At 54.8% G+C, this 22,874-nt stretch overlaps 1 protein-coding gene across 1 annotated transcript in view; it reads right to left on the bottom strand.

The window, feature by feature from the left end:
• Positions 1 to 22,874, bottom strand: part of LOC119103329 (serine proteinase stubble) — a 44,875-nt gene that overhangs the window by 9,804 nt on the left and 12,197 nt on the right. The window contains exons 2-3 of the mRNA XM_037226828.1: positions 12,152 to 12,378; positions 6,297 to 6,518 (exon numbers count right to left, since the gene is read on the bottom strand). Of these exons, the coding sequence (XP_037082723.1) occupies positions 6,297 to 6,518; positions 12,152 to 12,353 (424 nt within the window). The 5' untranslated portion in view covers positions 12,354 to 12,378. The remainder of the gene's footprint in view (positions 1 to 6,296; positions 6,519 to 12,151; positions 12,379 to 22,874) is intronic.

The following is a 22,874-nucleotide window of genomic DNA, read 5'->3' as shown; positions in this document are numbered from 1 at the left end:
ATTCACTAGCAAGACCGTGTGAACCCGTTTCCCCAATGGAGTGTAGCATTACCCCATCTTCCCACGGGGACTAGTGTGAACCAGCTCCCATGCGGGGACCAGTATGCCGCCATTTACTCACGGAGACCCGTGTAAACCCATGGCTTCGCTGAGACCGGTGTGGACCCGCTAGCTTACTGGGACCAGTGTCAACGTCTTTCTTCATGGGACCGGGGTAAGCCTATCTTCTCACAAGAGAACAAAACTACAGTGAATCCGTTTCTTCACGGAGAGTAATATATTGCTTCCCCGCGAAGACCAGAATAATCATGTCTCGCAGAGACTATTGTAGCTTATTTTCCTGACGGACAGCGGCATGTGCCCAGCGCCTGACGAAGACCAGTTTGTACCCACTTCCCGACGGATATCGGCACATCGCTACTTCCTGAGGGCGAGCGGTGTGAAGCCGTTACCTCACGGCCGGCGTTGCCCCACGGAGCCAGGCTCGGCAGCGTGAGCCGAGTCGCACCGGCTTACGTCACGGCTCGTGTGAAAGGGCGGCCGTCACGCGATCAGGCTTGCCAATGGCTGTGACGAGACGGAGCGGACCGGAGCGGACCGCCAGCGCCCTGCGGGGCCTCTGTCAACCCCATCAGCACCCCGCGAGGCCTCCATCAACTTCGTCAGCACCCCGCGGGGCCTCTGTCAACTTCGTCAGCACCCCGCGGGCCTCTGTCAACTTCGTCAGCACCCCCGTGAGGCCTCTGTCAACTTCTTCAGCACTCCGCGGGGCCTCTGTCAACCCCGTCAGCGCCCCGCGGGGCCTCTGTCAACCCCGCCAGCACCCCGCGGGACCTCTGTCAACCCCGTCAGCACCCCGCGGGGCCTCTTTTAACCCCATCAACACCCAGAGGGCCTCTGGCAGCCCCGTCAGCACCCTGAAGACCTCTGTCAGTCTCCAGAGGACCTCTGTCAGCACCTGGAGGGCAGGCAGCGGTCTCGTCGTTCAGGGGATGGCGGTCGGGCGAGGCAGGGAGAACTGAGGACCGGCACGTCCAGCTGGCTCAGCGCGGGCCGCATGCTCGGCTACCAATCTACCGACGGCGTGTGCTATGTAGCCGTGCCTTAAACCACCCGCGCCAGCTCACTGGCTGCGGGTTATGGCGGAGTATTTGGGTGTTAAGCGTTTACCGTCCCCAACTAGTAACACCGGCCACCTTTTAATGACACAGCAGTGGGATTATGTTTACATGCGCGTCTTAGGCTTGTTTGTTCGGATCTGTTCGTGCTTTTGGAAGCTCTTCACAGACAGAAGAAGTTGCTGTGTTTTAACCAATGATATTAAGTGTCACAGGATGCGAGCCAATCTTAAACAGAGGACTTTACTATGAGCATCTCCAAAAGGCCACGATAGGGAAGCTACCAAGATCGTTACAGCACTACGTTTGTACGCATACAGTGGAGTAAAAATGACTCAGTAAATGCTTCCATGTCCAAACGTTTTAGCAAATAAATTTGCATTAAGGCTTGACCAATCGCCTTCGATGTCAGTTTTGTCAAAACCAAGTCTCTGAACAACTGGGGCACGGCGCACGGTCGGAGCGCAGGACGTAGCTCAGCTGCCGGGCTGCAGGGAAGGCACCGACACCAGCCCCGGCACCGAGTTAGTGGAGCGGCGCTGGCGCTGGGCGCGGCGCTGGCGCGCTGCGCCCGTCACGGCTTCGGCTGGCCGGGCGCAGCGCCGTGGTCGCGCCCGACGGCCGGCCGCGCCCAACGGTCCGCCTGCCCGGCGGCCGGGCGCCCGCAGCGCCACCTACCCGGCTGCCGGACGGTGTTGCGCGAGGCGTCCTGCTCGTCGCGGTGGTCGTCGAAGATGAAGTGGTTGCTGGCGGGCCGGTGGTACCGCTGCGGCCGCGCCGGCCGGCCCGGCCGGTACACGACCTCGGCGTACGTAGCGGGGCCGTGCTGCGGCGGTAGCTCGGGCCCGTACCCAGCGCTCGGTCGCGGCCGGTACCGGTCGCCGTGCTCCCGGAACGGGTCGTACTGGTCCTGCTGCAGCGGCAGCCGGTACGGCCGGCCGTAGCCGGGCCGGATGGCGCGCCCGTGCGGGCCGTCCGCGTCGTCGAACTCGCGCTCGAAACTCGTCGCGCTCGAACTCGTCGCGCTCGAACCCGTCGCGCTCGGCCGAGAAGTCGTCAAAGTCGCGGCGCGCGCGACAGACGGCGGCGCAGACGAACAGCAGCAGCAGCCAGCGGCGCGGCCCGGCCGTCGGCATGGCTGACAGTGGTGGTCCGGTGGCCTCGCTGGCAGGTCAGGCGCATGCCCGGCGGCGCGGCGGCACAGCGGACAAACCACGTGACGGTCGGCGCACGCGGCGCAGACTGAGGCGACTGGCGGCGGCGCGCACCGCTGTCGTTCCAGCTCAGAGGGCAGCACTTTCACTGGCCGGGCGCGCTCACGCGGCCCGCGCCGCCGCGCCGCTGCCAGCCGGCTTACGCAAATCACAGCGCCGCTTGGGAAATAGCGGCGTTGAACGTCGGAGCCGCGGCCCCCACGCGGCAGGGATGACTTCTCAAAGTGGAGAAGAAAACGGCCGCGGGCTGAGAACGGGGGGTTGAGCGAAAGGCGGCTGGGGGACGAGTAGAAAGCGCCATGTTCACATGCAGCCGTGCCTTCACGCTATTAAAGAATCGCGGAAGCAGAGTCTTGCGCGAATCATCATTAAACCATAGTCCCGCAAGCATGCATCATTTCAGTGAGCAGTGCACATTTACATTGACGCGCATCTAGATGAGTTTCATTGGTTTTGATAACAATGACGACGAACGATGGAAATATGCATAGGCCTATTTCTACTCAAACACATAAGTAAGCCACTTTCGCCTTGAGGGCCAAAAGACCTCATCAGCCACCCATTCTCACGGAGCTCTTATTTTCAAGTGTTTAGGGGCGAGTCGGACGCCATGGCTGTTCAGTGCGCTCTCTCAGGGAGGCGATGGGGCTAGGTTTGCATATGCATGGGACTGGAAGATCACAAGCCCCAAGTGCTGACAAGTCGTGCAATGTATGCGCTATGGAAAAAGACCTATGGCGTGTCATGTAGCGCTCGACGCAGGTGCATTACATCCACGCGCTGACTTACAGTGTGTTATATCTACGCGCGCGCGCTTAGAACGTAATACGAATGCCAGAAACGCGCGATCTCGGACAAGAGCACGCACGGCTAGCTTATTGGCACTACCTGCTCTTCCCGCTCTCATCCCAATCACGCATTATCAACGGCTCTCCTCTCTTCCCTTCCCACCATCTTAACGTCTCCCATACTTTCAACAGCCGCAAGCCACTGCTCAGCCCCACGAGGCTCACACAGCAGCCGGTGCAGCTGCCTAGGAACCCAACGATATGCTTGTCACCGGAGTCGTGCTGCCTGGGGCTTGCGTCACACCATTTTATTCGCCTGTGACGTAACGCGGCGTGATAAGGCGCAACCGGGACTTTGAGGTACAGCACGCTTTTGACCCCGAATAGGTCGCAAACGTGGCGTAATTCGACTAGCTTGGACCGACAACCACACCTAACAAAAGCCTTACACCGGTTACGTTTCAGACGAAATTTCCCCATAGCGCTGATATTCAGGGTTGCTCAAATGACTAGCGAACAGCACGGCTCCGCCTGCCAGCGACAAGTTTTCACGACTCACTCGCGTCAGCCAACAAATCGGGTGCTTTGAATGTCGCATGCTGCGCATGGTCTAGTTATGCGCTGCCCTGGTTTTGTTTTCTCTCGCAACGAAGAAGTTGTGCTTACGCAACGAAGCTAGACATGCAAGAATGCTTACAGAAGGCAGAAAACAGGCCTGACATCTCGTAACAGAAGATGTACTCCTGAACTCCGAAGAAGGCTGAGAAATCAACCATTTGCAAGCTTCCATTGGAGGTAATGTGCTTAGCCTTTCATTCGTCCCGGTTAACACGAAATAGAAACAGCTCTTATCGAACTCTCTGTCCAGATTCCTTGCATGAATTTCGGAAGCAGCATGACTCGAGATTAGCGCCGGCAATTGGTAACAATTGGGACGCTGTCAGAAATTTGATGGGACCAGAGATTGATGTCCAAGCGCATGGTTTCCTGTCAAGCTACGTTGGTCTTCCGGTCTTCCTCAACGTCAAGCTACGTCGGTCTTCGTTGGTCTCTCAAGCTTGGATCTTCCGGGCTTCCCGTATGGACTACTGCTGAAGTCAGCATATTGCAAATTATCGCAGTGTAAGCGTCCAGGTGGATTGCAAAACGAAGGCAATTTCGTAAATCATGCTATTTCGCAGCTGTTCACGTAGTAAGAGCTTCAAAATATGTGTGACAGACTACGGATTCCCTGCAATGACCAACAAGAACGATATTTGTCCTTGACCCGATGTGATCTCGACTGGCCAATCAGCTGCTGATTCAAATGCGTATGACATCGTTGATAGAGCTTTGTCCCTGAAATGAATTTGAGAAGGTATCAGAAAATAGGACTTCCGGAACATAACATGATTTCAATAGCTGCCACAATACACGCAAACTACACAAATTCTCAGCTCCAATCAGGGTCCTCGTTTGACGTTTAAAATGGCATGAGGCCTGTGGTGAATATCAGATATTTTAAATTCGAACATGTTCTAGACGCCCCTGTTCCGAGGATGTATCGCAGAGGTTCATCCCATTGTCAAATCAAGTGCTGCTCTTCACAGCCCGGTGCTCTTCTACCCACCTTGGAAGCCGACAAAATACCCGCGTTTACGAAGCCCAGCCACATCTTTCATTCCGCGCTATTCTCCTGAAACGTTCACCTGATGATGGTAGAACTAAGGAAGCTCGCTTTGGTGCGTGACATTGACTTTTGTATCAACTCTTTCAGCAAAGCGAGGCCGTTCGGGGCTCGTATCCATGTAGCCAGCATCACCGTTGAGCTTACTCGGCACCGCTCGTAGAACAGCAGTCCTGTTTTGGAAGCTGAAGATACGGCCACGGCCTCGGCCATTGTGCATGTTGTGGGTCGAGGCCAGTGGGCGTCCGAAGCACGGACCCCTCGCCGTTCACTGGCCTCCCCTCCGCGTGGCCGCACCAAAACACACTTTGTCCCTCTGCCGGGAGCGTGCACGCATGTCGCGTGGACCCCCTCGCCGCTCCAGCGACCTCTTTCATGTGCAAATCGGCAACGGCTGCCCGACAGGGGCGCTGATATGGCCACTGCACGGTCCAGCGCCGCCGAAAGCGTGCCACGCGGACGGCGGCGGCCACCTCCTGGCCGGCCGTGACCCCGACGCCTCCGGGCATGTGGCAACCGCCGGACGGATGGCTGACCCCTGACCTCCAGGCGGCAGCACGCCAGACCGGCGCTCTGGTCAGCCAGCGCGTGGCGTTTGTTCTGCGTGGCGCGCGTGCCGGCATGTCCGCGTGGCCCACGCCATTGCCGCAGGATGCGCCGACTACGGCGCTGTAGCGACGGCTCCGCCGCAGCAGTCAGGGACACATTGTGTATGGCATTGTTGTCCTCTAGCATTGTCGACAACGGGCCGGAGAGGTATTTTTCTGCTGATAATTGTCCTGTTGTGACGCCGGTTCCGGAGTGAGCGGGTTGCTACTTCCCTATGGTGAGCATTACGACCACGCTATGGTCGGCGGACCAGCTACACTTCACCGGCTCGTAATCAACCGGGCAGGCGGTTTGCGACAGCACTGTGTCCCCGCTGTTCCTGATGTGTGACGGACAAGGTGAGCACACTGTCAGCAGATTACAGCCGCCGGGCCAGCGCAACCAAGCCAGAACTAACGGTTACCGTGAGTGATCGGCCGGATCCCGTGTGAGCTATCGTCACTGGGTTCCCGTCAGCGTGCCAGGAAACGGGGTTAGAGCATTGCACAATATGAGGACGAGCGGACTAAATTCAGTGGGAGACGGAAGGATTGTTCAGGTATGTAGTCAAGACATCCATAAGAGCACTGTCACGATGCAGTAAAGCAGTTTTAGGATATTCGAAGTGTTCTCTCAACGGGTCAAATGCAGAATATCAACAAGATTGACGTGAAAAACAGCTATGTAAAAAGAGGTAGATACAGAAAGTACAAGAACATAAATACTCAGCACCTAAACTTTGCAGCAGGTATAAAAATACAATGACCAAATTTGAGCCACACAGCTGTTGAAGAAACCCGTATGAGCACAGCATGCGGCAGCTCACCGAGCAGGCCTTGTCAGAGAGCCGAGAGTCGCCAGACGGGCCGACGAAGGACAGCAGAGTGCAGAGTGCAGAGTGCAGAGTGCAGGAGTTACTCACCGAGCGGCGCCGGCGTGAGGAAGTCGAAGATGCCGCGCAGGTGCTGCGGGCTGTAGGTGTCGTGTGGCTCGGCAGAGTTCCACGCGTGCTCGGGCTGGTAGATGAGCGTGTCACGTGGCGGCGTCAGCACCTGGTTTAGCTTGATGAGCCGCATGAGTTGCAGCTCGTCCAGCGTGTTGACGTCCTCTATCGTCTCCAGCATCAGCTGGGTGTAGTTGGGCCCTGCCGGCGTGGCGGCTAGCGACAGAGTGACAGAGGCTAGAAGGCGTCGCTACTGATGACGTGCAAGACAGGGTGACAGCTAGCCGGACACTGCCGGAGGATGAGGGTGTGGTATACATGACAGGATGACAGCGAGCGGGACAATGCCGGAAGGTGAGGGTGTGGTATGCATGCGCATGCACACTGACAGAGGCCCGTTGGTGAACAACAAGACGCGAAGTACACAGGACTGACGTGCATCGGACGTGAAGTACACTGGACTGACGTGCATCGGACGCGTGACGTGTCGGTCATCGAACTCAGAGCACTACCGGCTTTCAGATCCGTAGAATCAGCTAACTGTTGAACCAACCGATTTTAAGACTCAGTAGAACCGTAGCCGTTCGTTCGATGGTCAGCATAAGCTCGTGTCGAGCCGTTAGTAGGTGGGTGGCGGGCCCAGGATGCATGGTCGACAGCATTTATATTTTTCCGCTCAGTTTCGGTCTTGGTATCAGCTTTTTTATTTCGGCCTCGGTTTTGGTTTTGATGGTTCATATAGCTATATGAGTTTTTACGAGAAGAAAACGCCTGACCACTTCCTGTGTGAAACGCCTTTATGGAAACGTTTAGGAAAAATGACACGATCATTTTCCTTTCTGAAACATGTTCACACTATGTTTTTTAATGAATGCGTCATCACTTTAATGACATTCTACGCTCCGGGGACTTGCCTGAGTTAGGAACACCTTGATACATACATGTCTCCGCTCGAAACTCTCGAGAACAAGGCATGAAGCAACACAATCTACTGTAACATTTGAAACGCTTTTAACTACTTTACCGACTGTTCTGACAACGGTTTTGATTCAATTTGTGTGCCTCCTGCGAGCATCATTTTATTCTGCCGATGATCTGATCGACAACTTGTCCCCTGACCATGCCAATATACAACCTGGGATTGCCCAGCCGCATCTGGGACGATCTGCTGACAACCAATGGCTAAAAGGAAGTTATGGCATACAGCATGGCCCATTTCGTTCGCTTGCTTTGCCGGATATTTCCTAGCACAAGAACGACGACACCATGCTGAGGTTCGCCATCCGGCTTCATACTGCGGTCAATGAGAAAACAGCTGAGCTCTCGGCAATATCAGACAGCTGAGTTGATACGACGTTTCTGATAATTTGAGACCAGTTCAGCTGCAAAGAATCTGCGCGTGACGCGTGACCAGCTAAATGTCATGACCAGCACCCGCAGCGGTTCGGGTGGCGGGAGACCATGCCCGGACTCTAGGTGATGTCGGACCATGGCAGAGCTTCGGTAGTATGAGACCATGACCAGCAAGTGGAACCATAGCTGGACGTCGGACGATTCGGGACCGCGATCAGACCCCGGGTGACGCGGGACCGCGTGCGGACCTCGGGTGATGCGGGACCACGACCAGATCCCGGGCGACGCGGACCACGTGCGGACCCCGGGTGATGCGGGACCACGACCAGACCCCGGGTGATGCGGGACCACGATCAGACCCCGGGTGATGCGGGGACCACGATCAGACCCCGGGTGATGCGGGACCACGACCAGACCCGGGTGATGCGGGACCACGACCAGACCCCGGGTGATTGCGGGACCACGATCAGACCCCGGGTGATGCGGGACCACGTGCGGACCCCGGGTGATGCGGGACCACAATCAGACCCGGGTGATGCGGGACCACGACCAGACCCCGGGTGACGCGGGACCACGTGCGGACTAGCCTCGGCGCGCCGTCCCGTCGTCGGCGGCGGTCTGCCTATGCCCACGCGTCACGTAACGCTCGGTTGCCGTCGTCACAGCGGACCGCGCCGCGCTCCCGTTACATAGATACGGACGCGCGCCGTGCCGCCCGGCCGGCCGTCAGCTCACCGCTGGGGTCACACGGCAGTGTTGCACGCAGTGTGCAGCGCCCGGCCGGCTCCGCGCCAGGCCACGTGGCGTCATGCGTACCGTCAGTCTGCAGTAACCTACTCCGCTGCATGAGCGGGGAGGGGAGGGGGCGCATCGCACGAGCGGCTGCGTCAGGTGTACCGTCAGTCTGCAATATCTACCCCGCTGCATGAGCGTGGAGGGGGAGGGGGCGCAACGCACGAGCGGCTGTCAGGTGTATCGTCAGTCTGTAATATCTACCTACTCCGCTGCATTAGCGGGGAGGGGAAGGGGCGCATCGTACGAGCGCTGTGTTAGCAAATTTAAGTGGCGGTACAAGCGGACAGTTAGTGTTTTGGAAGGGTATAATGTGGCGAAAAATTCAGGCAGTTTTCAGCGGCGTGAGCAATGCAGCCATGAAAGAGCACGACGCCAACGTTTCAGAGTATGTCACCTGTTTGTAATTGTCACCTGCCGTTCGGTCACACGCGCTTAATATGGTCGGCAAAATCAGTTGTCTCTAGATGCTTCTGAACAGTTCAGAACATCTATCTGAATTAGATGCTCCGACGGACGCAATCACATTGGACTCCTTGGTTACCAGTATGGAAGCAATACTTCCCATTTTTCCACATTTTCATCGTGTGTGTTCACTGCTGTCTAATATTCGCAATACGCTAAATGACAAAACGTTAAAACGTGGTACAAAAGTCTCAAACACCCTATTTCAGGAAAGGATTTACAATATGCGTCATGTTTAGATAACTAAAAAATGCATACGATACAGGGATATGCAGGGGTAGGTGTGCAGGGGAGAAGTGCAGTTTGAACGGGCTTCATTCAGGGGGAGAGACGGGCCAATCACCAGGCACACCGAATAAATGGACGGATGCTCCTTATAGCGAGACATGTCACTGACCGCCGATCGGGCTCCCACGCGACGCCACGCTCCATCACTGCAATGCTACGTCGGCAGACAGTCTAGCCTGCAATCCCCGTCACCCTTACTGCTGCTGTAGGGCGTTGTGTCCCGCCAAAAAGACGAGTGTTTCGCGATTATTTGCACGCAGAATCGCAATTCAACCGCAGCTGAATTCAGCAGGACAGCTCGTCTACTACAAATAAGACTTACATGCTGCACTTCTTTTATAAATGCAACTGAAAAGTTGTAAATCCTTCCTTTCTTTGCCTAAAGCTAGACCATGCGAACAAAAGTGGAAAGTGAGAAAAAATTCCCGGATTCCAACTGCCACGCACTGGATATTGTGACAATGGGGGCATCAGCTTGAGGGGCCCTTGGAGGAGGCAGTGGCAGATGCACCACACAATGGCCCCGGCTGTCCCGCTTGTGAGCGCAGCCCAACGAAGCCGACAGGAAATGGGGTGAAAACTCGGCGAGCCCCACCGCCGGCGAATTCGGACGTGATCTGATGCGATGAGCGGCCGGCCTGCAGCTGAAGCCGCAGCGGAAACGTCGGGTGGGTGGCGGAGCACATCCGTGTCACACGCGTGCTGTTCCCCGCCGGGTGGCGGCTTGGTTCCGCTTCCCTTCTGTGCGAGGCGTTGACCCATTGTTGAGTGCTGCACGCCGTCTTCTCGAGGGAGGCTGTCGCAGGTCTCGGCAGAGTGCACTGCTTGCAGCTCAGCGCTTGCTACCACCAGCCGACGCCACCAGCGGCAGATTGCAAAGCTAAAACCGTCCTAGCAGCTCATGACCGCAATAATTGCGTGGTTACTAGCGACAAAAGCTGCGGCGCATCCGCCTAACAAAATCACGCCGCGAAAGCGAGCCATTTATCGTCTGGTGCGCTCTAAATATACGCGTACGCAGCTCGCACCGGCTCACTGCGGCCAGCTCTCCCTCTCTCTATCTCGACGAGTGTGCGCCTTTTGTCACCGCGCAGGCTCATTAGCCGCGACAGGCTTCAAGTCACAGTGCGCGTGTGCACTGTGAACACCAGCCCAGCAGCGTCGGCCCGACCGGACCGCGCCGGGACAGCGCCGCGCGCGCGGAGAGAATAGACGCTGACTGATTGTGTGTGTGGAGGTGGCCGTGAAACGGCACTTCCCTGTCACGCAGACCGCGACGGCCGCACCCGGCCGCACGCGCTCGCCGGCCCGTTGCGCCGCCCACGCCAAACACCGACCTGCCTTGAAATGCTCGGCCGGCCGGGCGGTAAGCCGTGCCGGCGGCGCTTGTCCGGTCCGTTGGGCAGGTTTCGCAAGGCTTGAAACCAGGCCTAGCGCGCCCGTCCCGAGCCAGAGCGGCGGTATGGCCAGGGCGTCGGCATCCGACCCTCTTGTCCTCTGTCTTGCTTCATCCTGCATCCTCGCGACACCCGCTTGTCCGAGGCAGACTCCACGCGTCAGCCATGAGTGGGCTGAGAGGTCCCGTGGGAAGGGGGACCCCGACCGGGTACCCGGCGCACATGCGCCGGTTAAAGCTCGGCGGTTGACCCCAGGCGCATGCAAGCCTGCCCCACTGCTAACCATTTTCATTCCTCCCATAGTCTTTAAGTGATTCATTTCTGGTCGAAATGGCTCTATTCCAAACAACCAAGCGTGGGCAGCTACGGAGGGTGCTGCCTTCGCGACAACAGCTGTCCTTCCATTGTTGGAAAAACGCGGGAAATATTCAATAATATGTCAAGAATATCAGTATCAAAGTATCAAACAAACATCAGACAGCAGCAGCGGCAAAATAAAACATATTGTAGGATCGAGACAATGTAGCTTCGATTTAAATAGGCGTGTATGCGTCGCATTTGATCGCCCACACCCGTTGATTTAGCCGCCAAGCAATACTAAGTAAAACTAACAAAAAAGGAATAAAACACAATCCTTTCGAGGAACTCTGAATAACTGAGCCAAAAATGCCTTCCATGACCTAAACAGACCAACCGAACGTGTCCTGTGGCAAGCGAGCAGCGTGATCGCAGCAGAGCGGAGTTGCGCACTGCGCGAAAGTGGAATGCATGAAGTTAATTACGAACCACCTCATATTGTCAGCCTCAGGACGACATTTTAAAGTATGATACTCAGCAAAGTCGTATCAGGATCCATTCTGTTATAGACTTCAGCAAAGACAAGCCATTGGGTTAGCAGTGAGTGTGACTGTTTTTTTTTCGAGGTGCAGTGCGCAATAGTTTGGGTTCGGCATGGCCGCCAAATGGTTTGATTGCTGTAGGATTAGTGATATGTGACAGGAATACGCAAACATGTATTTGATATAACGAGCTCAATAAAAACATTTAAAACACAAAAAAACGTGCGCAAAGCTCTTCAAAATGGCTATTCTATGCTTTGTTCAAAAATAATGACGCCACGGTTGTGCCGCAAAATGAACACAAGGTGACGGATCCTGTTGCTAAGTTTACTAGGCCGTGTACGTAATATGTGGATGGGTAGAACATGCTGATAAGTATTACATAGTATGCATATGCAAGTTGTATGATTATTTCATGTTATGTCTTATCTTTCATATTATAGGTTTTACGATGTTATATATATATATATATATATATATATATATATATATATATATATATATAATAGGAGTGATGGTCAAGGAGGGAGGCGATGGAAAGCACACATTTCAGGAAAGGCATGGCTCTAGCGGCTACGGGTCTTTAAAAAGTAATATTGCCCGCACTTCAATACATCGACCTAGCCCGATGGGTGACACGCGCACTCCCAGTGAGTCCCTCCTGAGCAATCTGCTGAGGCGGCCGGCGGCTATCACTGACCTGCTATGGTGCGCGCCACATCGAAAAAGTTAAGGCCGCGTCCGACCGTGCGGCCCCGGCTGACGGCGTCCTCGATCTGTCGCTGCTTCTTCAGCAGGTTCTCCAGCCTGCTGTTGAGGCTGCCGAGGTCGGCCCGCGAGGCCACAGCCAGCCAGCAGGCGAGCAGCAGCAGCGCGGCCGGGGAGCGCCAGCGCCACCGCATCGTCGGCACGAGCAGCAGCGTCAGTCTGCGGCAGGACAGAGACGACTGGTCAGGGTCAGTCTGCGGTAGGACAGAGACGACTGGTCAGAGTCAGTCTGCGGCAGGACAGAGACGACTGGTCAGAGTCAGTCTGCGGTAGGACAGAGACGACCGGTCAGAGTCAGTCTGCGGCAGGACAGAGACGACTGGTCAGAGTCAGTCTGCGGCAGGACAGAGGACGACCGGTCAGAGTCAGTCTGCGGTAGGACAGAGGACGACCGGTCAGTCAGTATGCAGTAGGACAGAGGACGACCGGTCAGAGTCAGCCTGTGGTAGGACAGAGGACAACCGGTCAGAGTCAGTATGCGGTAGGACAGAGGACGACCGGCCGGAGTCAGTCTGCGGTAGGACAGAGGACGACCGGCCAGAGTCAGTATGCGGCAGGGAAGGGACGACCGGTCAGAGTCAGTCTGCGGTAGGACAGAGGACGACCGGTCAGTCAGTATGCGGTAGGACAGAGGATGACCGGTCAGAGTCAGTATGCGGCAGGGCAGAGGACGACCGGTCAGAGTCAGTCTGTGCTAGGACAGAGGATGACCGGTCAGAGTCAGTATGCGGTAGGACAGAGGATGACCTGCCAGAGTCAGTCTGCGGTAGGACAGAGGACGACCGGCCAGAGTCAGTATGCCGCAGGGAAGGGACGACCGGTCAGAGTCAGTCTGCGGTAGGACAGAGGACGACCGGTCAGAGTCAGTCTGCGGCAGGGCAGGGGACGACCGGTCAGAGTCAGTCTGCGGTAGGACAGAGGACGACCGGTCAGAGTCAGTCTGCGGCAGGGCAGGGGACGACCGGTCAGAGTCAGTCTGCGGCAGGGCAGGGGACGACCGGTCAGAGTCAGTCTGCGGCAGGGCAGGGGCCGACCGGTCTCAGTCTTCGCGGCGCAGGTCGGCTGTCTCGCTGCTGGCTGCGACGGGCCGAGGGACATATGCGGTGCGCAGGGGACACTTCCTGGCCTTATGTGGATGGATGACATCGATGCCACCAATTGTGGCTCCTCTTTCGCGGGATGTGTATTTGGGAGCAGGTCGACTGTGGTGTTCAGATTAGCTATTCCTCGATGGTGTTTGACGCATATGGTTTTCCCTTTCCAGTTGTAACTTTGTATGATTATCACGTCCTGAACGCATCATTGCTATGATGGTCTAGGCTATATCGTGTTTATGTTTGTGAACATAATGACAAAGGATCAACGCTGTGATGAAGACGATCAAGGCTCATAACTATGTTTCTCCTCAGCTATGTTCATTCGTGACTATGCTTTTACCGCTGTCATTGCCATGCTTATTTTCAGCAAGATCTTAAGCCGGCCTCCCATTTCCAAATTTCTGATCGGAGTAACACTCACAAATGCACTGCAACGCAGACTTCACTCCGAAGTACAGCCCAAGCACAGCACAGTCCAGATCGGCTTCCACGTGGCGTGTGGCCGGAGTGGTCAGCACCCGTCTCCCTCACTCTCACCCACCACCAGCAGCACAGGACAGACTACCACAAGACGCTCCTTCCGCGGCGGCCAGCCAAGCACCACTGCAGCCGCCTCGGCGTCCACCCCGGCACCGGACGCCCCGGGCAGCCACACCACAGACGCGTCCGGCCGTTGTCGCCGTTTTCGCAACGCCGCCCGGCAACGGAGCGTAGCGCCCGTTGAAAAGACGACGCGTCCGGTGGCCACTGGGCTCCTGTGACGTCACGGGTCAGCCGGCCAGCGTCGCACCTCTTTGTCGCGTCACCTTGACATCCGACGGAGAGGGGTTCAGCAGGCGGCGACGGCACACATCCGGCTCGGCCTGCGACCTTCACTGCTGGCCCACATTGGCAACGGAGCATGGCTCGGCGGACAGCGGCTCTGAAGAGATGGAGCGTGTCGCGGTGGACAGGAGCTCCGGGGACGGAGCGTGTCGCGGTGGACAGGGACTCCGGGGACGAAGCGTGTCGCGGTGGACTGGGGCTCCGGAGACGGAGCGTGTCGCGGTGGACAGAAGCTCCGGGAAGAGGGAGCGTGTCGCGGCGGACACAGGGGCTCCGGAGATGTAGCGCGTCTTGATGGATGGCGGGCTTGGGAGACTGAGTGTGTCTCGGTTGGCAAGGTTCGGCAGAGACTGAGCGTGTTTTGCAGTTTCTGGAGTGTCCCTACGTAGACACAGGTTCCAGTGAAATAGAGTGCGTTTCGTTAGCACTGACTTCAGTCGGCTCCTGATCTGGCCAGAGGTATGTATCAGGCGAGCTTCCTCGACTTGATCTCACACGAGCAACACACGCCAACGTTTGGAGCCGCCAACAGACATCAGGGGATGCACCTCCGCGTTTCCACCCGGTTAGGAGCGCGGAGACACAGGTGGCCTTCGATAAATGCAGGATGATACAGAATTTACGTGAGATCAGGTGATACGTCATATGTCAGCTGGTATGTCTTCGGTGTCGTTCCACTGGCGTATACCCCGCGGCAGAATTCTAGGATGCTCGTCGTTTGGAGACGTATTTCATGCCGTTAGTTTGTTTGCAAGAGAAACGCTCGAGTATGTTTTAAAGCATGTCATGGGCTGCGTTCGTTCTGTCGTCATCACGTTTGTCATCTGGAATGCGTGACGTCATGCGTGCTGACGGGGCGTTCGATGTATGGGTTGAGGGGCAAGTTTGCTAATTTTGCTTTTCCATCTCCCTTTACCTTTTACTTCAGACCACACATAAACTCTGGTTTACTGCCGACCATGACGCACCGCCTTAAAGTGATGTTTGGAAGCGTGGATTCTGTTCCGGTATTGATATCATCTATCCCACCCGTATGTTGAGTACCTCTTCCCATTTCCAACTTATTTCATTTTCCCCTCTCATTATAAGCGCCTTCTTATAACGCTATTAATTTACTGGGGAACGCAACCACACACCACACCGATCACTGTCACTCACCTTTTTACGGCTACTCTTGGCAGTTCAGTTCTCTCCTTATCTCTCTTAGGAGGCACTTCCCCCCAAACTAGAGAAGTGCCCCGACCCCACCTAACGTACTCGACAATGCAAGAGCTACCAAAATTAAACTCCCGCTTCTTTTTCAGAGTGATTTCTTAATTTGGTAGCGCTTTCTCTCCATGCTGACCGGCTGACAACATGTCTTGGCATTATCGTCAGCCGGCGCGTGACGTCACAGACCTCGTGACCTTGTGATAACGTGATGTGATGTGGGGCGAATACCGGGTTGTGATCGTTGCTGACAAACATGCTGATGACGGATCAAACACGGCCATAAGTTGAAATACCGAATCATTGGCTTCCACGATGCGTTCTTATCACGCTTCATACCACATTCCGTTTTTTTCGCATCTCATCACTTGAAGCTTCTGTATCACAGTTGTCTCAGAGCGACCCAGCATCCTCAAAGGTTTCTGCGCGGCACACATAAATTCTGCGTGAAATCCTTTAAAATGTATGCCGTTCGGCTTTCATCAAAAAGCCAAAACAAGCTAGACGGCGCCAAATTTCATGACGCCATGTCGACCTCATAATATACGGGTTTACACCACACTAGTGCTGCAACAAAAAAGCTCTGCAGATACTGAGTGCTACGCCATTATTTGTACTGCCAATACTGATACAGAGCATTAGTGCTACGCGACAAAAGACATGCCGCAAAACTTATGCTCATTATTACTTCTACCGCAAACACTTATACAGTCATTAGTTATGCAGGAAATTATTTCTACCGCAAAAAGTTATGCGTGATATTAGTGGTACACGACAAAACTTGTGCTTCAAAAATGTATACTCGTCATTACTTCTACTGCACTACATATAATTATTACTTATCCATGGGTTTACTTCAACAGTAAAGACGTGTACGTAACAGTAGTGCTACACGACAAAATTGTACTTAAAAATGTATAAAGTACTATTTTGATGTATATATATGGTAGCTTTTACCCCCGTCATGGCATCCACTTTGAAAATGTGTACAGCAATTGTTTATACACGGCATTACTTTTGCTGCGAAGACTTATATGCACCATTAGTGCCACAGTAATGACCTTGGTAAAGTTTTTGCTGCAGAGGTGATGACTGGTATATGCTTTTTTCCGTATAACTTTTGTCGAGTAGTAATTTTTTGTATATGGGTTTTTGCAGTAGAAGTGATCTGTATAATTATAGACTACTTGTCTTTTCTGTATAAGTAAAGACGAGTAAAAGTTTTTACAGTAATAAGTTTTGTTGAATAACATTCATGTCGTGCATGAGATATTGCAACAAAACTAACGCCGCGTACGAGTAAATACTATATCAGTCTTTGCAGCAGACGTAATGACGCGTATCAGTTTTTGAAGCATACATTTTGTCATGTAGTTCTCATGTTGTGTGTGGGCGTCTTTGCAGAAGAAGCTACAATGCTTGAAGGTAAAGTCTGCATAGTTTGCTGTAGTAGAAGTAATGTCGCGTATAAGTGATGTCGTAGCGCTCCTGTCCGTGGGAGCTTTTGCCATAGAACTAATGCCATGATCTGTTCTATGGCCTTGGCCATGACGCTGCCGTACGGACCAATCGAACGTATCAGGCGGGCGACCAGTGACTGCGCGGGACGATAGAACCATAGCACTCGGCCGGTGGTAGCGACATCTATGTAGCGTAATGGCAAGCTGTGGTTTAGCTCGGAGCATTTTCTATGATAGGTGACCCGGTTTTGTACCTATGACACTGTGAAGAATAATACCAAAAGGGAATCGAGATGGCCTGCATCGAGTCAGGAAATGGAAAAACGCGTCTCAATTAAGGCTTGTGCTGCTTACTGCTGAGATGATGGTGTTAGGAGCAACACAAAACACGATCGCTCGAACCAAATTTACATCAGTTTACCTAGCCGCGGGAAAGTGCTTAAGATATGTGCAAATTCCGTTCACCAGTCTTTTCTTGGAATCCGGATCGCGTGTGATCGTAATTTAAAAACAAGGATTTACTTAGACCCGCCTGTCATCGAGCGGCCACCTCGGTAGACATGGCGCCTGCAAGGTCAACGCTTCACACAGGCGATCAGGCCCAAATTGACCAAGATGAGCACGTGCAGCTAACTACTCTTCAGGCGACCAAGTGGCAGGTAGAAATTTCATATTCGACGGCACACTGCGCACATCAGAGCACCGGAATCGTGGGAAGGCGCTTAAAAGCACTGAGCACAAAGACGGAGAGAGAAAAGATCATGTGCCGGAAGCTATGACACATACCTAGCTTCAGGCATATACACACTTTGGAGTTAACGATCGATGCTGAGGTTCTTATCAGCGATGAAATCGTTGGCTGCTCAAAATGAGAGGTTGAGGCAAATAGGGACTTACACTCGAAAACAAGAACGTGTGGAACGTGCGGTGCAATGCATCAAAGTGAGCAGACCACTAGGGACGTAATCGCTCCGATGCAGGAGCGTATGATGCTCTCAGCTGGAAGGCCGCCTCCCCCGGTCGATCCCTCCCTCCCCCACCCCCACCCAGTTTGCAGCTGGACTTTCTCGACTCGACAGACAGCCTTCGCAAAATGCCACACCTGATCATATTAAAGCGGAACATGCCAGCAGAAAAACCAATGCCTATGAAGAGCACACGGTGCTCCTAATTCAGCACTCCTTATGTGTGTATGCACCAGGGTTATCAGCTAAATCGGGGTTCCCTTTGTCCCCACGCTGCTATTCAGTAGATAGAAGGAGGAAACAGAAATTATAAATGCTGTGCTTATGCTGAAACATCGACTTCCAATACGTTCGGAGGTGCTCGTTACATAACGTTATGATACGAGCAAGCTTTGGTTATGTCGACAGTACTCGACGTGTCAAGCTGTGCTTGTGATGCTGATGAAATAGCTGCTAGTCAACGATAATCGACAAATAACTTCTTCAAGTGCTGCAAATGACAAGATAAGGTGACCCTTAATCTGGGCAATATTCACATTTCGCGGCTTTCCAGGTGGGTTGACCGTGACTTTGAAGATATGCATTGGATTTTGGGAAGCCGCACATCCCTCCGATCAGAGTCAGTTTACTCTTAGGAGGAGTGATCATATGCATTCAAAATGCATACACCCGAGCCGAAAAACCTTATTAGCGAGAAACACAATGGAGGGAATGATAGAATCTGGTTGAGCTTGGCTGCAATGCACAATGGCCCAAAAACCTGTGATAGCCTTGTTCACAAGCTTTTTGGCTTAAACATTACGCGCCACATTACCTTCTTGGACAGTTTGGTATGTGTTTGGTTATTTCAGCAAGATGGTTCACAGTACACCATCACATAAGAGGCAATAGCATCTATGTGCTAGCCTGGGCTCCAATCCCATCGGTTCTAGGGTAGATGTGATAGATTAGGCTTCCACCCCATCGGTTCTAGAGTAGATGTACCGGCCTGGGCTCCCACCCCATCGGTTCTAGGGCAGATGTGCTGACCTGGCCTCTCACCCAATCGGTTCTAGGGCAGATGTGCTAGCCTGGGCTCCCACCCCATCGGTTGTAGGGTAGATGTGTTAGCCGGGCCTCCCACCCAATCGGTTCTAAGGCAGATGTGCTCGCCTGGGCTCCCACCTCATCGGCTGTAGGGTAGATGTGTTAGCTTGGGCTCCCACCGCGTCGGCAATGGGAAGGTGCACAGTAAGCTGGTTGCCCTCCCGTGTTCCGCCGCCCGAGCGGTCAGCTCCGGAAGTGAAGGGGCACGGTGGTCGCTCCCACTTCTACGGCCGGGACCCCCCCCCCCCCCCCCCCCCCCTGTGTGCAGCGTTGCGAACATCCACCGCGAGAAATCCGCTACTTTGGCATCGAAGGACGGCTTTCACAGGCGCAGCGGACCGGCGCAGTCGGTGACGTGTGACGGATCAGCACCACCACCCGCGCGCGCGCGCACTCGGCACCCCTGCGGAGGTGGTGGTGACCTCTGTCGGCGCGCTAGAGGCACAGCCAGCGCCCCTGCCCCCTCCCCCCCCCCTCTTCTGTGAAGAGACATCTGTCGGCGCGCTAGCGACGCAGCCCAGCGCACTTGCCCCCCCCCCCCCCCCCACACACGCACACTATGGGTGCGGTAATGCCGTCCAGGCACGCGCAGCTAGTACACACGGCTGTCGTGACGAGAAAGCCTTTGTCAACATTTACAGCCATGAGCCAGTCGGCTTAACCAGACTCGGCCCGTGGGGCAAGGAATCAGCAGGCTGACAGCGGAGCGAGCAGAGAAAAACAAAAGCAGAGTGAAAATAAGAAATGAAAACACGATTACACATTATATATATATATATATATATATATATATATATATATATATATGTGTGTGTGTGTGTGTGTGTGTGTGTGTGTGTGTGTGTGTGTGTGTGTGTGTGTGTGTGTGTGTGTGTGTGGTGTGTGTGCGTGTGTGCGTGTGCGTGTGGTGTGTGTGAGTGTGTGTGTGTGTGTGTGTGTGTGTGTGTGTGTGTGTGTGTGTGTGTGTGTGTGTGTGTGTGTGTGTGTGTGTGTGTGTGTGTGTGTGTGTGGTGTGTGTGTGTGTGTGTGCGCGTATATAATTGTGTTAGAACATAGAGTTGTGTTATATTGGCAGGAGCAAGAGTAACAAAGCAACAAAAGAAAAGAATGAGTTGCGGAAGACTCCTAACATGATCTGCTTAACAGTACTAACAGATTACAAGGATAGGTTAAAAGAGTGAAGATGTCACGCTACGGTTTTAATAACAGTGCAATTTCATTTTGTATCGGAATGACTAAAAAATCTATAATTTTAACAGATATACCGCTGCATGTTATTCCTTCCATGGTGGTATGGGACAATCGTTAAAATCAGAGTTGCACGTTTAACATGTTAAGAGTGGGTTATAACTATTGCTTGTATGCTTAAGCAGCTTACCAAGCTAAATGCTTGCAAAGTTGCTTGCAATGCTTTCGTAAGCCATGACCTCTCCAAGTTATTAATCACTTAAGGCGGTCATGGCATATTTTTAAAAAAATATATTAAACCATTAACTGAGATTCTTATTTCCGTATTTTGCGTTTTGATTGGTCTACATGCATTATCATCTGTTTCTGCTGGGCTTTAAGCTGCCGACGGCAGCGTCCATTTTCCAACACAACTTCAGCTGAGCTCGAAAACGACAGTGAAATGGAATCAACGCCGAACAGCTGCAGCGAGTTTTACCAGACAGCACCTTTGCGGGCTGAGAGCCAGTACTACGCCAACTGGCAGCCAGCATTAGCTAGAAGGTTTCAAACAAGCCTGCGTGAAGGCATGAAAACCGGCATCCGTGGCAGGCTTAATGGCAAAAACATGCGGTGCTGATCTAACTCATGAATGTGCACAGCGTCGCTGGCAAATGATGTGCCGAAGCCCACAGAGTGCCGAACAGTCCTTGCCGCTGTTTGCGCATCGCTGTCTGTGAGCAGCAGCATTGTCCCAGCGCATGACACGCTGCGCAGCAATGGTCTATCGTTCCAACTAATTACCCTGAAAACGATGCCATGGCAACGCAGGTCGGGAGTCATGCGCAGCGCGGCTGAAAATTGTCCCCGCCGCTGGTACGGTCCATAAAACAGGACTAGCTCAGCGTGTTATTTCTGCTGCCGGACGGTTTTCTGGTGCGGACGCAATTTCATTGTGAATTTCACATGTAGCAAGGCATTGCATCCACGTCCAGGCTCCTCTTAGACTTTACGTGGGCCACTTAAAGTCTACTGACTGGTAAGTAAATGTGTGAGCAGGGAAGTCACTTTCAAATTCCGTTTGGGGGCTGTGCTGATAAGATTGCACTAACGTAACACCAAAACATGGTTTTCTCCAGGTTATGGCCATTATTTTGCGTCCCTGATGCTAAAATAAAACATGAATATTTTTCAACCACATTAATACGCTAGCCCCCCCCCCCCCCCACCCCCCTCCAAACCATATCAAGTGACGCCCCTGCGTGTAAAGATTTGTGGTGAAACGGATCTTGGTTTTGTCACCAGAAAACAACCGACTCGAATTTTCACGACTGTTCATCGAACATCAGTATTGTGCGCAGTCCGCACAGAGAAAGCCTGCAGTCGGAGTCACCATGTCAGCCCTCGCAATTCCGATGTCGATTCAGCCGCGCCCCGCCTTTTTGTGCGCACCTCTCCGTTTTCACTTTCGGTGGTGAGCGCGGCTCCGTTCACCTGCGGCCAGATCGCGCGCGCCGCCACCCTCTCGCCCGCCGCCCGCCGGGCTGGCGCAGCCGCCCGATCGAACGCGACGCGCCGCTCCCAGCGCAAACAGGAAGTGACCCGGCTGCACCGGCCGCGCCGCCGCGTGATCAACGGGAGAAATCGGCGCCGGCGGCCTCCGCGGTCACCAGCGCGCCGACGCCGCCGGTGACGCAACGGGCGCGGAGAAACCAGCGTCCGCGCCGAGTCAGGAGCCGAGGCAACCGCAGGAAACAGGGGCCGAGGTGACGGGGCTCTCTGGCGACGGGAGGGAACAGGGGCCGAGGTGACGGGGCTGGCTCTCTGGCGACGGGAGGGGACAGGGGCCGAGGTGATGGGGCTGGCTCTCTGGCGACGGAGGGGACAGGGGCCGAGGTGACGGGGCTGGCTCTCTGGCGACGGGAGGGGACAGGGGCCGAGGTGACGGGCTGGCTCTCTGGCTACGGGAGGGGACAGGGGCCGAGGTGACGGGGCTCTCTGGCGACGAGAGGGAGCAGGGGCCGAGGTGACGGGGCTGGCTCTCTGGCGACGGGAGGGGACAGGGGCCGAGGTGACGGGGCTCTCTGGCGACGGGAGGGAGCAGGGGCCGAGGTGGCGGGGCTCTCTGGCGACGGGAGGGGACAGGGGCCGAGGTGACGGGGCTGGCTCTCCGGCGACGGGAGGGGACAGGGGGCGCGGCGACGGGGCTGGCCCTCTGACGACGGGAGGGGACAGGGGCCGAGGTGACGGGGCTGGTCATCTGGTGACAGGTGACTCTGGCGACGGGCGGTAACGGGGCCGAGGCGACGGGGCTGGCACTCTGGCGACGGAAGGGAATAGGGGCCGAGGTGACTGGGCTGGCCCTCTGGCGACGGAGGGGACAGGGGCCGGGGTGACGGGGCTGGCTCTCCGGCGACGGGAGGGGACAGGGGCCGAGGTGACGGGGCTGTCACTCTGGCGACGAGAGGGGAACAGGGGCCGAGGTGACGGGCTTGGCTTTCTGGTGACGGTAGCGTTGAGCAGCCGAGCTGACAGGGCTGTCCCGCGGGTGGCGGGAGGAAAGAGAAGCCAAATTGATGGGCCACGAGGTGGAAGCGGACAGGAACAGCAAGCGGGGATGAAGATGAGGCGATCAACAGTGTTGAAAGTAATCGTTCGGGGGCATGCATGCAGTTTTCTATGCACTGTCTCTTTATGGTCCTTCCTTTAACACGTCTGCCTAGGGTCGCTAGCAAGTTGCTAAGGCTTCCGTTCTGGCCCCAAATTGGCCACTTTTGGGGCGCAGGGAGCATCGCCGAGAGCCTGCGAAAGCTTGCCGCACCCCGCCCGAGCCGTTTGTTGGTATG

This window comes from Pollicipes pollicipes, unplaced genomic scaffold, assembly GCF_011947565.3.
Source record: "Pollicipes pollicipes isolate AB1234 unplaced genomic scaffold, Ppol_2.1 Scaffold_5724;HRSCAF=6776_pilon_pilon_pilon, whole genome shotgun sequence".
NCBI lineage: Eukaryota > Metazoa > Arthropoda > Thecostraca > Pollicipedomorpha > Pollicipedidae > Pollicipes > Pollicipes pollicipes.
The sequence above is the reverse complement of the archived record's forward strand: the minus strand, read 5'-3'. Positions and strand labels throughout refer to the sequence as shown.